The sequence below is a fragment of the Tyto alba genome, unplaced genomic scaffold, assembly GCF_018691265.1.
Source record: "Tyto alba isolate M040663 unplaced genomic scaffold, T.alba_DEE_v4.0 Super-Scaffold_9, whole genome shotgun sequence".
In the NCBI taxonomy this organism is placed as follows: Eukaryota; Metazoa; Chordata; class Aves; order Strigiformes; family Tytonidae; genus Tyto; species Tyto alba.
In genome coordinates, this window is record NW_024881330.1 from 36,488,239 (window position 1) to 36,503,622 (window position 15,384).

Below are 15,384 nucleotides of genomic sequence, written 5' to 3' on the forward strand. Positions count from 1 at the left end.
CCTTTAAGGAGCATGTGTGAGGTGAGAGCTGTGGCAGAGGACCTGACCAAGGAGGTGCCAGCCAAAACATATTCCAGCCCAGTCTGGGATTAACTGAGATTTACTGTAACACTACGCTCTAATGAACGAGAAGGGGAAAGGTAGGCTTGGAACATTTCTCTTAAGTGAGTGAGCTCTCTCCCCCCAGCGCCCTCCAGTTTGCTGTGCAGAGCTCTACCTGCCCCGGGCGCAGCACCATGGGTGGCTGCAGATGGAAGCGGAGCACAGCGAAGCCTTTATGCCCCCGTGCAAAACAGTTTACCCATATTTCAGCGCCAGACCTACGGCTGAGCAAACATCTGAGGGAAAAGGCGCAAGTGCCGGCTTGGGAGAAATCTCCTCACACTCCTGCGGGGAGGTGTGTGGGGACAGGGACGGAGGGGGAGGACAGCAGGGCGGGCGTGAGCTGCTGCCCGGGGCTCCCACCACGGGCCTGGTTGGGTGGAGGTGGTGTCGGTGGGAAGGCACACAGCTCCCTGCTACATCTTCCCAGTAAATTCATCTTCACGTGTTACTGTAGGTATAGAATTAATTCAGAACGGATTGAAGAGAATTTGGGGCCAGACCCACTTTTTCTTAGTTTAGCTCCCTCCTTGTATACGCTCTACAGAGCTGCAGATGTAAGCATACTAGGCAGGGGTGCAGCAACTTCTGGTTTTATGAGCAGGCAATTAGACCTTTGTATCAGAGTGAGTCAGGCGTTATACTGAAATCATTAAGGCTACAAGAAGAAAAAGGTAACAATCGGTTATGAGTATCGCTGTCTGAATCCTTACAGTGACCTTAAACAGCAAGTGTTTCTGAGCAAGAGGACCCTTGTATTAAAGGTGTTGCGATAAATCATGAAACGCGATGATTACCAAGAGTGTTGTCCAGTTGTTCATCCCAGCAAATGAAATAACGTGTAACAGTAGGTCTAATCAGTTTGCTTCAGTAATTCTGAATTAGCCCAGTGAGTACAAGCTTTCACTGCTCAGAAATGTTCTCTCCCTTATTCGTATTTATCACCGAATTATCTTGCATACTTAGCAGTGCACTGAAGCAAAGAAAAAGTAGTCATCTCATGTTATATTTGAGCATGGAAGTTTTACCATAAGACCTGTACTGAGACAGTAAACTAAGGATCAGCCCTCTAATGCCTTAAATTTATCTATCACTTAGAGCAATGTGTGACTGGTTTTCCTTGCTCTGAAGATACTGAGAACAATGGTCTTCTAGAAATCTTCCAAATGCCATATTATTCAAATTCTTTTGACACATAGTAAAAGACAGGTATTTCCCTGTGGCACATAGAAGACTGCAGTTGTTTATGCCTTACCTGTCCTGGTTGTTCACAGGCTGTCTGGTACCTTGCTTGTTGGCATAATTCTTTTACTCTCTCGTATTTTGGTAGTTGATTAGACTGCTGAGTGTTTTTGTTGGTTTCCTCCTTCTTGCGTAGAAATTTGCTTTGAAAAAAATAAAGTTGAATATTTTAGATACAGTCTTTTAAATTCTGGAGATGATGAATTTAATTGGAAAAGCAAAGCTACTTGAAGATTTAATGTCTTCTCAGGGAAAAAAAATCCCCACATTTCTGTTACTGACCTTCAGTATAGGTCACATACTGAAAAAAAGGCCCAGGTGTTTTGCTAGAAATTACCCAAAGAAGAATAGGGCTGCTGAAATGTGTCTAACTGATACAGTTCAGCACCATTCATATATAAATGTGTGTTCTTTCACAAAGCAAAACACAGTGAAGCAGTACTTGCCTGGCTGAAAAGCCCAGCTGAAAGCACTACAGGGCTTCCATACTCATCCAGCACTGACTTGGCTATATTTTATATGTTGCAATGTGTCTTGTATGCACTGCTTTGTACTATATCACACAAGATTTCTATAATCTCTAAAGCCATAAAGTACCAGGAAGAAATTGCTGTAAGATTTTTACCCAGAGGAAAATTTCACAGCAGCAACTGGCAAGATGAGAGGGTGTAAAGAGGTATCAGTGAAAAGAGGATCAGTTATAAGTCTCATGTACACATAAGTATTTCTTAGTTAGAACAAAAATGAAGAATGTTTTTGATATGTGATGGAAAATACAAAACCAGCTGATGAGAGGATTCTGCACGACTGGATTTGAAACAGATTTGGTGAGAAAATGAGTCAGATAATGACATAAGTGGGCACAAGTACAATGTTAGAGAAAGAGGAGGTACAGGCTAGGAGAGTCACCAGACATACAAGCTTTCAAATCTTTTCAGAAGTAGGGATTTGGGAGCACAGCAGCTTGCAAAGCCAGTAGTGAGAAACTAGGAAACAAGTCAGGCCTGTAAGTTTGCTTGCAAAATTTATTACGTCGCTGACCATAAAAAGGAAGAGGAGGGAGCAAAAAGGAAAGCAAGTACAAGAGAGTGTTCCCAGCAGGCAGGCTCTCCCCAAACTCTCTCACCCCTAATAATTACCCTCTTTCCACCAGAAATGTGTCACGCCAAATTTTGGTCTTCTTGTTTGTTCGAAACCTGAAAGCAAAATAATAATATTTACTGCTGGCACCTATGTATAGCACTGCTAGTGTTAACAATTTATTTTTGAAAAAATACTTCTCCACTTATATATACCTGCAATTTTATAGATGTGCTATTTAAAAGACTCTTCAAATGTGAAAGCTGTGGTCATTGGCATGACACAGCTTATTTTCTGTGAAAATGAGCTCTTTTTCCACTTAGTTGTTGGTTTACTTAGGTGTTTGCTTCTCAGCTGGCTAAAAAAAAAATTCTGGGACCCACCTGTTCCCTGGTCTTTCAAAGTCCAGAAGCTTTAGGACAGATTTTCCATCCATATCTGGAGGAGTATCAAGTCCTGCTATATCCAGAATTGTTGGAGCAAGATCAATGTTCAGAACTATCTGAGGCACTCTGCAAATCAACAGAAAAGGTCACAGTTGTCATGTGTTCGATATGTAAGTCTTCACATTCTCTTGGAAATAGAACGGTAATTAATGTTTATCAGGGCTTTGAAGATGTAAAGCTCTACAGAAGTGCTAAGTTCAGAACCCCCCTTTAAAGTCTACAACTCAGAACAACAGGCCAGTACTGCAGACTGTCATCACAAAGAAAAATCTAAGCACAATAAAACAAGGAGGTGCAGTAGCCACACTACTCTTATCTCATTGACAATGAGGGCATGACACCATCCATTCTGCTAAACTAGGAGGTAAGCAGGAAAGATGAGCACCTAACTTTTAAAAGCAGAACCCAAAGCCTAACCCTACAGGACCACACATTATACAATTTTCTCATCTGCATTATAACTTAATAACAGGCAAAATGGAAGATGTGTCTCTTTATAAGAGTCATTGCTCTGGAATAATAGCTCATCCTTTATGAAATGAAACTAGACAGAGTGAAAATGACATGCTCTTAGAAATGTTTTACATTAAGTTCAACAACTGTGCTAGAGACATAAGAGAACGTACACTGATCCCGGCTCTACACTTGGACCACGAATAAAGAAAGGAACTCGAATATCAAAGTCATACGGCATTGACTTCCCCTTGACCAGTCCAAACTGCCCAATGTGGTAACCATGGTCAGCAGTGTAAATAACGTAGGTATTCTCCAGTTCTCCCATCTCTGCAAGCATTTGGTATAGCTGCAACACATCATAGGAAAAACTCTGAATTAAATGTAGCAAAACATGTTTTGTGCATAGTATTGTATAACCATCATTTTACTCCCTTAAATTCACAGAAACAAATATGACATCAATGAGGTTGTTGAAACAGACATTTTGGGGATGGACGTTTTTACATCCCGTCTTTACTGTACTGCTAAAAAATTGAACTTACACATTAAATTTCACATTTGATAGAGGGGAAAATTAAACAGGTCTAGAAAATTAAATAGCAAAATATGGTACTACTAATGTAGTTGCATTAGTATGTCCAAAAGTCGTTGTGTACTCAAACACAGCTTGGGAAAAAAGCCTGTTACAGCTTTATGGCAAATGGTACTCAGATTTGATTTACTGTGTTAGTCTACAACTTTCTCATTCCTTACAGTTGTGGGCTTGGGAAAAGGCTGTAAATTTTTATTAAAGTTTAAAGAAACCTCTCTGGGGGAAGATCTTTGGTCATGGTGCTTGATTTTTGAACAAAAAGTCATGCAAAGTACACCTAATAGTTCATGTATCATGTTACCTATAATTAGCTGTACACTGCATTGCCTAACTTCTGCAAACACTGGCAGACCGACTCCTGAGTTGCTACGATTTGCCATTTCCCAGATTTCAGCTAAAGGATGAACTGTGAGGGGAGTGTGTGAAATGAATAGAAGTTTTCATGTGCACACCTGTGTCTATCCATGTGTACATGCAGGTGATGCATCTTCTGTTAATACCAGGCTTTATATTAGGCCCAGTGACTTTTTCCTAAATCATCGGTTTATTCAAGCAGCAATTAAATGAAGAAAGTGAGGAGCTTGGCACTGTGTTGCAAAGAATCAGAATTCATTTCTACTGGGGAAATGTGGAGTAAACCTTTGTAGCCCAAGGGCTTTCCCCAGGCTGTGGTTGGTGAAGGTAAAGAAAGAATTAATTTAATTTTGTTATCAGCTAATAAGATTGTATTCACAGTAGCTTCTTGGACTCACTCTTTCCATAGAGTCGTCAACTGACATCAGGGTCTGAAGTCTTTTGCGCTGCAAGACGTTTGTAAACTCCATATGGATAGGCAGCATGGGCCCCGTGTACTGCATGATCCAGTGCTTATCCATGTTTGGTGCATAGTTATAGCTGGGAGTGCTGGGAGGAAAAGAAAGGATCTGAAAAGTTGTGCAGCATCGCAGGCATTGGAGGAAGGTGGAAACTCCTCTAACACACGAACAGCTAGCAAACAATTAAATCACGTATTCCACGTGATTGCTGATATTTCTAATGTCAAATATCAATAAACATCACTTCGGTGGCTTCCAAGCATCACTTCCTCACCCAACCTATGTCCCAGTAATGCCCAGCGATGTGGTAGATGTGCAAATTACACCCATACCAAAATAACATTTGTTTATACACTAAACACTATTGAGGTGTTATTTTTTTTCAGTGTGAATCCAAAGAACAGTGTATTACCAGCATAACATGAACTACAACAATCTTGAACTAATACTGCTATCTATAGTACTATACAACCACTATCTTAGTACTATACAAGGACTAAGAAGAAGTATGGCACAGAGTCCTACTGAAGCAAAGAATGATGCATTAGGAGTTTGCACAAACATCAAAGGCAAGATTTAAGAGAGATGTTCTATCCACAGACAGTGAATTTTTGAAGGATGTCATATAAGAAACAAGAATATGTTCACAAATAATCACCTCTGAAGAAAAGGTACGGCAAAAAATATGCCAAATAAATTTGATGTACATATATACACAATACAAAAGCTCTCGATCAATCCTGTTTTTATACATAGCAAGATATGACAACTAAAAGGTGAAGAGAAACCAAACAAAATCCATGTCCCATAATGGTTTTGCCTACATATGAACAGTTTTCTTCTCTAACACTAGCAGAATCTAGGCTTTGCCATTTTGATGAAATTCTTTGGGTTTAATTTTCCACATTTCTAATACACTGCAGTACATTATACATGGATTGCAGCATTACCTTTGAAAAATACACACAAATAGAAAATTAAAAAATGCTGTTGTGTGATTGGATTGATTTGATTCCTATGGTTTTCTTTTCAGTTTATATAAAAAATGCAATTCAATATTGATTTACTGTTTAAATACTGATAATTTTAATATGTGCATTACCCAAAGGCACATTTTCCCCACAGAAATGTTTACGTGTATTTGTCCTTTTTTAAGAGGTAGCACTGAACTATATCAGAACTTTGTATACTGATAACTTAAAGTTACACCTTTGATCAGGCTTTCATTTAGCTTTCATTTTTCTTGACATGGTTGAGAATGTGATCACAGAATGGTGGAAGCAGTTGATTTTACTGTATCAGCTATCATATGCATAACTATATATTCTGAATGGACAATGTAATAGACTGATAGTCAACTGCAATAAATTAATGGAGTCCACATTTTATTTGGAGGCCATTTTTGAGAATTTAGGTAGAAGTTGAGAAGTATGTATGTCTCCAGTATCTACAGCTAGTTTTGACTAACCTACTTAACCATTAGCATCAAGGGAAAACAGAACTGAGACAATGTTATCACAGAATTTGTGAACCTTTGGTTGAGATTAAGAAGAATGGAAAGGTTAGCTCCTTACTAAGCAAACACAAACATAAACTAGAATTCTTTTTCTGCTGGAAATTCTTTTACTTCTTGAAAAGTAAAAGTTGAAAAGTCAAAATTTTTGATATTTCCCATGGTTGAAGTCTGATCTTTTAAAAGTAATGTTTTTACTCCCACAAAATTAATGAAATCGAGCCCAGGAGGACAGCCCTCTAGGCTGTTGGCTAGCCAGCAGCCCTAAAAGATGGAGCCCTAGACCTTGAAGAAGCAATTCTCAGGAGGTTTGATCACCTATCAGGTATTAGGCACAGTGACAGAAAAGGATATTTCCAATGCAAACATTCCTCTGTTCCTTTGGAAGTTTGTCAAATGAGATGCTTTCCCATGAAAGAGTGAAAGAGCTCAGTTTTGATTAATCAGCATTTTCCAGCAAAACCCTGCTTTTTTAATTTTTTTTTTTTTTTTTTTTCCCCAGCAGACTCCTGAGTGTCCCTGCCACAGAGGGATGAGGTGGCTGTGAGCTGCGCTCAGCCGGCAGTGCTGTGACAGCCTGCTGCTGTGCCAGGAAGGAGAGCCAGCTGCTGAAGCAGGCTCAGGTCTCATGTTCCCAGGCCATTGTCAGAAGCCTCCTCCACATAATGGATAGCCTTTAAAAGCAGCACTCAAGGGTCTAGCAGAGTGGTTAAAACCTTTCACAGACACTTTCCAAATGCATTTTGAATTTTCTGGGTGAGAAATGCAGTAGGCAGAAAGTGAACAGAATTTTCCTCCCAGACAATTCAGGGAATAGGACCTTCTATGAAATATCTGATGCCAGTGGCTGATGGAGAAATGTGAAACAAGGGTCTAAAGTGAGGGGAAACAGTACTAGGGAAAAGACAGAAAAGAATCGAAAAACCCCGTGACTTTTTTTATGTTCCCTGCACACCGTTCCTTGTTGTGCCTTGCAGAAATCCACCAGAAAAGCACTGCTTGCCAGGCACAAGACCTGACATTGCCCTCAGATCTGTCTACCTTTTTTAGGGGCAAAAAATCCCCAAACAAATGCAACAGAGGTGAATTCTGGGGAGAATATTGATGATTTCTGAACACCTGTCCAAGTAGAGAGACCTCTTGCCTGCTAGTGATAACTGTTTATCACAATATTTTTTCTTGACACACTAGGAGATATTAACTAAATGTTCAGCTGATATAAGCCCTTGAAAGTCATCATGGTGCAGTCTGCCACTGTTTCTATTCCATTTTTGGGAACGTCTTTGCTCTATATTGACAAGTACTGCTGTAAAGTAACACTAACCTCCACATTTCACTGATTCCTATGAGCACTTGGAACATAAGATTGAATAAATGTATCGTGCCTTTTATTGCCTCTTCTCAGTCATGGACACTACCTTGTCTTGAGCACATTTGTTGATCCATGATCAGCAGACAGTGTCAGATACCCCATTATTTTCAGGTTGTCCATGGCCTCTAAGTCTGTCAAGGAGCTACTGTTCAACTGCCTGTCAGTCTTTGCTGAGCTGTCCTTGAGCAGCTCGGAGGCTGCCCCAGGGTGCAGTAAGGAGCAGTTTCTGATTGCAAGGTCATTCTTGCTAGTTGGTCAGCAAATAGTAAAGCACTTAAACTTCTGAATGTGTGCTGGGAGACTGAGAGTTCATTTTACATGTTACAAAAATAGAGCACATGGAAAAGTGCTCCCCTTCATGTAGGTCTTGTTCTAAAATGACTAGCAACATACTACATGAATGTTAAATCTGTAGAGAGGGTAAGGATTGAGAGAGCAAATGATTACTCTACTGAAAAGATACAGTATTTGTCTTTCTTGTAGGCTATACTGTCTTGGGCAAATCTAGATCATTCAACTGCTCACTTACATTTGTTCAATACATACCATGCAAAACTTACTACACAGAGACTTCTTGGCACTCCATGACAGGTGTGTTCTGGCACTGGGCAGGACACTGGAAGATGTCAGGTTCATAAAATTTCAAATTCATGCCCCCAGTTTAACTAACAAAAAAGATCCCAAATATTTATCAATAGGAAATGCTGAACCCAGTCAGTCACTTTCCCATAAACACATTCTCAGAATGCGAACAATCACGTACCCTGAGATTTTGTAATCATTCACCTGTATGAATAAATTTACAGAGAAATCATCTCATTTTATGCGCACATTTACAAAAACCAGAAAAGTAAATTGGTATTAGCCTTCTCTATCCTTAGATTACAGTCTCCTCAGGAAAGGAATGATCTGTGGATTGGGTTCTGTTAGCTCTTAATGTCTCTGCATCAATGTGCATTGGTTTGTTTATGCTACATCATGGAAATTGCATTCACTGTCTATTTGCCACCTGTTAAACTGCAAGAGGAAAGCCCACAGTGGTGATAATAAAGTGTTCTATAGGTTATGGAAGAAGTAAATATCTATAAGCACTAGTGTACTTTTCTCTTTACAGAAATATTGACCATGAAATCTGTCATTTATTTGTCTGTAAGCATTGGTTCAAATAGATATTTAAAGTTATTTTGAGAGGATAGCAATTATATTAGCATTCAGCTCTGTGGCCTGAATCCAAGAGGCTTCAATAACCTTCAGTTACATTAGCAATAAGCATTTCATATCACACATTGTAATTACTCTTACTGATAACATATTTACTATATTTGTGTATTTAAATTTAAACTTCAAACTAGAGAATGCATCTTATTTGACTTCTAAGGTATCACAGTAACTTTAAGTTAGACAAGAAATAAAAAAACCCCACCAACAACCCAAACAACAGATGTTTGTACTTGAGGACCTATTGAAATGGGCTCCCTAAATATCAAATCGTTCAGAAATGAATTACACTACCTTCTACTAAGAACTGACCTGCTTTTCATGTGATATTAAATGAAACAAAGGGAATACAGCCCTTCTGCAAATCATCATTACTAAAATATATTTTACAGGTTAACAAAAGGAGATTCAGCTTGGCTAATGCTGTTTACACAGTTGTGGTATCTGTGTGGAAAAGAAATAAAGCAAAGTACAGCATGCTTTAAGAGCTCTCAGAATTCAGTGCAACTTTAAATTAACATTTGTTTTCTGAAAATTTGACTGAAATATATACATATCCACTACAGATGGAGAGAAACAAGCATGTTTACAAACATTTGTTCAATTGCTTACGGTAAAGATCTGTGCTTGTCTCTATTTACAGTTACCTAATTCCTTCCTGTTTCTATTCAACAAAAGAAAATGATGTTCACAAAAATACTGCCTAAAAATGTTGGTTTTGAATAATTCCATAAAGTCCTCGGAGGGTTTTATCCCAAAAGTGTTTGGATAATCTTCTGTTTGGATTGGGAGTCCTCCAGTTAGTGAAAATAATGCAGTACTTATATGCCCCAGGAACAATTTTGTTTCATAAAAATAAATGTCAACAACATTTAAAAATAATACCTATGGTAGGACTCATTGTGAAAAGTGAATCATTTCTGTATGAAAGTAACACCTATATTATTCTTGGAAATATGATAGCATTACATAAGTGGTCATGTTTCTTCAGAAAAAGTGTAAATAAACAAATAAAGCAAATCCTTTGTTTCATGGGAAAGTTGACTTCCAGTTTTAGACACTGTTCTTGGAAAGCAGGAAGTCTAGGTTCTGGGCAAAATTAAAAGTCAAAAAAACATGACCAGTGGCATGGTCAGTATTCATGTGAAGTTGAATTTCACCATTCTGGGTCTACTTTCACTGCCTTTCCCTAAAAGGGGAATCTTTTAAACACAGGGATATTCATAGATTTGTGGATGTGAGGTATGAAGGTTACACTCATGAAGTATAACACAACTGCTATATTTTGGAATAAAAAAGAAAAGTTGTTACCCATTAAATATAACATCTTTTCTTTTTAGGAAAAATAATTTGTTGCTGTCGCAGAAGTTAATTGGGTAACTGGAGTCTTACTGACTTTCTGCATGACACTGTTTCTTCTAGTCCTGTTTAAAGTCACACTTACAATGATGTTTGTGACGATTTTGATCATTTATCTATCTCTAAGTCAGGAGTCTAAGCAGGCCTCAGGCGAGCAGTGACAAGACACACTGACATGCCAAGATTTATTACTGATGCAGATGTATGACACCACTCTAACGGGTAAGTGTCCACTTTACAAGAAATGACATTGTAACAGGCAGCTGTTTGAGACTTGGCCTCAGTGACCAAAAGGTACCCTGAATGCAGCCATCTAACACCCCAAATTCACAGTTAAGACTGCTCTGAGGATCCAGAGGTGCAATAACATTGCTCTTCATGCTTCACTACTGCAAACGCACTGCTATTGCCAGACCTGGTAGTTCAGCACCGTTTATACTATTTTTAATGGAAATTTAAAGGTCTGCCTTTCATATCATCTACCTTTTCTCACATTACTTTGGGAAGCTTTCCCATCTCTTCCCAGATACCATTTCTAGCTGCTCCTACTAAGATATTCAGCCTGGCAATAGGACTGCTTCCAGGTAACCGTAAAATCTAGTTGTCAGTCCTCCTGCCAGCCCAAGGATCTTTAAATCAGCACAGCCAGCAGTGTTTCAGACTTCCATTTCTTACATTCTTCAGTTAAACCTGCCTCCTGCAGATTTTTGCTTCTAATGTTTGTTTACTTCACAGCTTATAAACAGCTTAGGTCTGATTCACAGTTCCCCTAAGGCTGGTTCATACTGGCAGGTAAAGGGAAGTTAAAGTGCCAGAGGCCCTGAGTGTAACTGAGAATTCAGGCTTTCATTAGAGCATCCTTTGAGTCAGAGCTTTCCTGCTCAGCTGTCTGATGGAACAAGATTCCCCTGTAATAGCTGCCAGGGACACCTAGAGAGCCATCTCTTGTGTCGTAACTTCATATTTAACAACATTTCCAAAGGTCTAGCAGCCTCGCTCCCCAACAGATGACGTTCGTTACCACAGCAAAGATCTATGTATTGCTTTCATCTACTACATCTTCTCCAGTCCCGTTTTCTTCAACAGAAATAACTTTTGGGCATAGCTAGAGTACATGCATTGGTATGATTTATTTTCAGAAAACATATCACTCATTATGGTGATAGCAGCCAACATAAACTTTCAGAGATATTTTTAGGTGTCAGAAATAAGACATATTTTAAGGAGAGGGGAGGTGGGAGAGTGGGAGGGAGAATGGATGCTTAAAAACAATAGTGTCTGCTGATTCCAGTATGATATAGTCTGTGTTTCATGTTAAACTAGAGCTAATAAAAATTAACAGGAATCACTTAAAACTAATGATTAAACAGTGTACGCATCATTACTTTTCCTGTCCTTATAAGACTTCTCATGCCACTTCAGCAGGCTGTTTGTGCTGAGGAGGATGGGACCGTAAGGTGATGATGGTATGTAGTTCTTTCTTTCTTTTTTCGGCTTTGATGGGTTTTTCATAAATCTTATGGACTTTGTTGCTGCATTCATTTGATTTTCTTCTTCCCATGTTGTTAAGTGGGGAAATGAGACCAACAGACACCTACATTTGAGGGCAGAACTCTCCCTGAACACGGGTATTTCCTGCCATAGTCACTCCCCTCTACATATGTGCAAGTGGAAAATTTATTCTAAACAAACTTTTGGTTTGTGTTTTTTTTTTTTTTTTTTTTTTTTTTTAATCTGTAAAGGCAGTATTTCAATCAAATGACAGGCACTTTACCAGCAAAGAAACGTCAGGTAATTTAAGGGTCTGCTTCAGCTGCTGTCCTTTCAAGCAAAACTTCCCCTCACATGTGGTTGACAGGCTATCTTAATCCTTGGTTTGTAGGTATAACCTTCTATCTCAGTTTGTAAAGCCAGCTAGCAGCTTTTGACCTGATTTCCCTTCTTTGTTGGAGGTAGGCGTTACAGTAACATGATATAGCAACTACATTTTTAAAAACAAAATCCAAGGTCAGATGGCTGTCACCCAAGGTCAGAAAGAAAGAGATTCAAATGATGCTTGACCACCAAGGAAGAAAACCTAAGGGTTAAATGTTCAAATTACACAAACCTTGGCAGGAGGGATTTTATTGTTCTTGTGCTGTTTTCACAGGGAGCACCAAATATTTCTGTGAGAACTGAACTTCTTGTATCTTTTAGAGCATGTTGTTAATATTTATTGCTAGAGAAACCAGTTATTTGGAGGCTTCAGCCACCCAAATGGCAGTTTATCTTCAATTTGTCTCATTTCTTAGTCTGCAGACTGAACTCTAACACATGCAGTCAGTGCAATAAGAAACACATAACAACCCAGCAAGGATCTCTTAAGGTCGCCAGAGAAAAAACACTTTACAAGAAAGTTGCCAAGAAATCAACACCAGAAGACAAGAAGCAGCACAGCTGAGTCTCATATTCTGGGCTATTCCAGATGTAGCCTAGCAGAGCAAGGTATTTAGACCCCAACAGTCCACACAAATGAAAAATAATTTATACAAGTAGTCAAATGAGACTAAGCCTGTACACAGATAACTAGGATCTTCTCTTGATCTTCACAGGTGACATGCAACCTGTATAAGGTGGAGAGGTGGTTAAAATTTTGGAGAGTAACTAAATCCATTGGTTCTAACAGCACAAGCTACAAAGCAAGTAGGCTGAAAACACCAAGCAGTAGTGTCAGGAGCATAATAAACCAATGCAAGTTCCTACAAGCATTCTTTTATCAGAAGACAGTGGGCATGGAGCTCAAAAAGAGTTGCTTTGGCCTGGGGAGAGGTGGGGTGAGATACAATGATTCAGTGCTTTTCTTCCAGACACGGTCCCCACAGCTAAGCGGAAACAGTTTGAATCCTACCCTCCTGTATGATGGATAGTCCCCCAGCAAACGCGATGGCTTGCCTGAGGCCAGGCAATCTGTGCTGCTAAACGGGAAGCAATCTGTTGAACAGAGCGAGAAATAATAGATAGAACTCTCTTGCTATGAAAAGGGGTGATTGAAAGAAGACATGGGAGAGGTCCATTAAATTTGATGTAGTGACTATTCATTATTCCGTACAGGACGGGAAGTAGGGGACACCAGTGGCCTGAGCAAGCTCCAGGTTCAGAAGGAAAGAAAAGGTAGTCCTTTATCCCTGACACACAGGGTGACAGTGTGGAACCTGTCACCACAAGATGGTGAGGCTGCCACCATGGTTCAGAGATCAAACTGATGCAAAGAGAATGGGGCGCATCCAGTGGCCTGGATGCTTCAACTAAACCAGTGATTTTCACAAGCTGAAAAAAACAGGGAAAAGGAATCTCTCTTGTTTTTTTTGTTTTTTTTTTTTTTTTTTTCCCTTAAGCATTCCCTGCTGCTTTCTACTGGAGCACATAGTTCAGAACACTGAGTTAGAAAATTCTTTCACACAACCAAATATGACAGGTTTTATGTGTTCATGTCTACCTTATTTTACCTTTAGGACAAAAAAAGGTGCTAATGATTCTTAAGAATGATTACTTGAGAACCAATTTCAAGTAAATATTTACAAACTAAAATATCAATCTCATAGCTTTTGTATACAGGTAGAAATTAACCTGAATATCTAAGTAAGTACAAAACATTGCTGACTGGTTTGCATTACTTGCAAAGTCTAGTCTCAGGAAAGCAGGATAAGAAAAATACAGTTAAGAATGTAAGACCAGAGAAGGCAGCATATCTAGAAAATAGCAGCCAATAGAGGATAAAAAAAATACAAACTAACAAATATTTAACCATGTGCCAGGAACAGAAAATCTCTTTCTGGCCCCAACCAGTGATCAGTTTATGTACACAGTTTATGCAGTAACTGCTACTTCTTGCAATTTTATAGAAGTTAATGTAACTACAAAAAACATCCCTGCATGTGAACTCCTGCAGAGTGTCCAAAATACAGCCTGTAGACCAAGGAACTTTTCCACTGTATGATAAAGCTGATTCCTCCTCATTTTCAGAGGCAAAATCAACATACAATACAGCTAAAATACTTTATTTTTTCTGTGTGGAAAGAGGTGCGAAGACATCGTTTAAGAGCAAATGGTAAGAGTGATCTACATGCCCATGGTAGACAAAAGTACAAGTGAAAAGCTTCTATAACATCTCACTGTGAGGAAAAGGACCCAGAACGTTCAATGTATAAAACAAGATGTTGAATCCATGACTACACTCAGGTTTTTACCTGGAGTTGGCTTCAGTTCTAGAAACAAAATGAAGATTTCTTTTTAAAATAATACTGTAATGGCTAGAAAAGATGAAGCATGTTATTTAAAAATGCAGTCTAATAGGCTAGTTTGGGAATCTGCCAGTATCTAGTCTATAAACAAATCTGGCACACTCAAAACCTACAAAAGGCTGTTTTTACTCTTGCTGCATTCAGCTAGCTAGAGCCCAGGAAGCGCATATCTTAGAGGAAGACGAAGGAAGTAATATCTTTCCAACAGATCCTGACCTGTGTCTACATATTTTCAGGGTATTGTAAGAATCTGCCCTTGCAAAGCCAAATACTGACCTTTTAATCTCCCACAACTTCCCAGGAGGAAAAGAGCTTCTCTCTGTTTTAATAATGGTCAGAGCTGTCACTCCCCTCCCTGAAAGGAGCTAACATGGCAGAAGAAACAAGCAAATATTCATCACTTACTATGAGTTTCTTACATTTGAATTCTCTGCTCCTACAGTATCTCAATAAACAAATACCTCACAAGAAGCAGATACACGGAGTGGGTCTGGCAGGGTGTGATTTTGACTTACATATGTTGTGAGGCATTGGGGTAGAGCTCTGAGAACTGTGGTGCCGAATCCTCGGGGCCATGGGGCGCAGCGTGGCTGATGACCATCATTATGGGCCTATGGGGATATATCCTCTTAGACATTCTGAAGTAATTAATGCTCTCATTAGTGATTAGGTCTGTGAAGTAGTCCTGGAACATACGATTAACACAAAGCAAAAGTTACAAAGTGCATGATTAATTAGATCACATACTATCATGTTATTATGTTATTTTCAAGTCCTCATTAAAGTTCAGATCAGGAAGTGAAAACATACCATCAAAGAGATATATGATTCGAGGGAGCATAGGGGAGACTGAGCAGTAATTACTTTCTTAAGCAGGAGATGCCACATAAAATGAGACGCTATTTTGCA

At 39.1% G+C, this 15,384-nt stretch overlaps 1 protein-coding gene across 4 annotated transcripts in view; it reads right to left on the minus strand.

Annotated features, from left to right (window-relative positions):
* SULF1 (sulfatase 1) overlaps positions 1-15,384 on the minus strand; it is a 102,095-nt gene that overhangs the window by 30,032 nt on the left and 56,679 nt on the right. For all 4 annotated transcript variants that reach the window (XM_032995107.2, XM_032995108.2, XM_032995109.2 and 1 more), the window contains 6 exons: positions 14,991-15,160; positions 4,671-4,821; positions 3,497-3,672; positions 2,808-2,936; positions 2,484-2,540; positions 1,358-1,487 (listed from right to left, as the gene is read on the minus strand). In XM_032995107.2, coding sequence (XP_032850998.2) covers positions 1,358-1,487; positions 2,484-2,540; positions 2,808-2,936; positions 3,497-3,672; positions 4,671-4,821; positions 14,991-15,160 — 813 coding nt within the window. The remainder of the gene's footprint in view (positions 1-1,357; positions 1,488-2,483; positions 2,541-2,807; positions 2,937-3,496; positions 3,673-4,670; positions 4,822-14,990; positions 15,161-15,384) is intronic.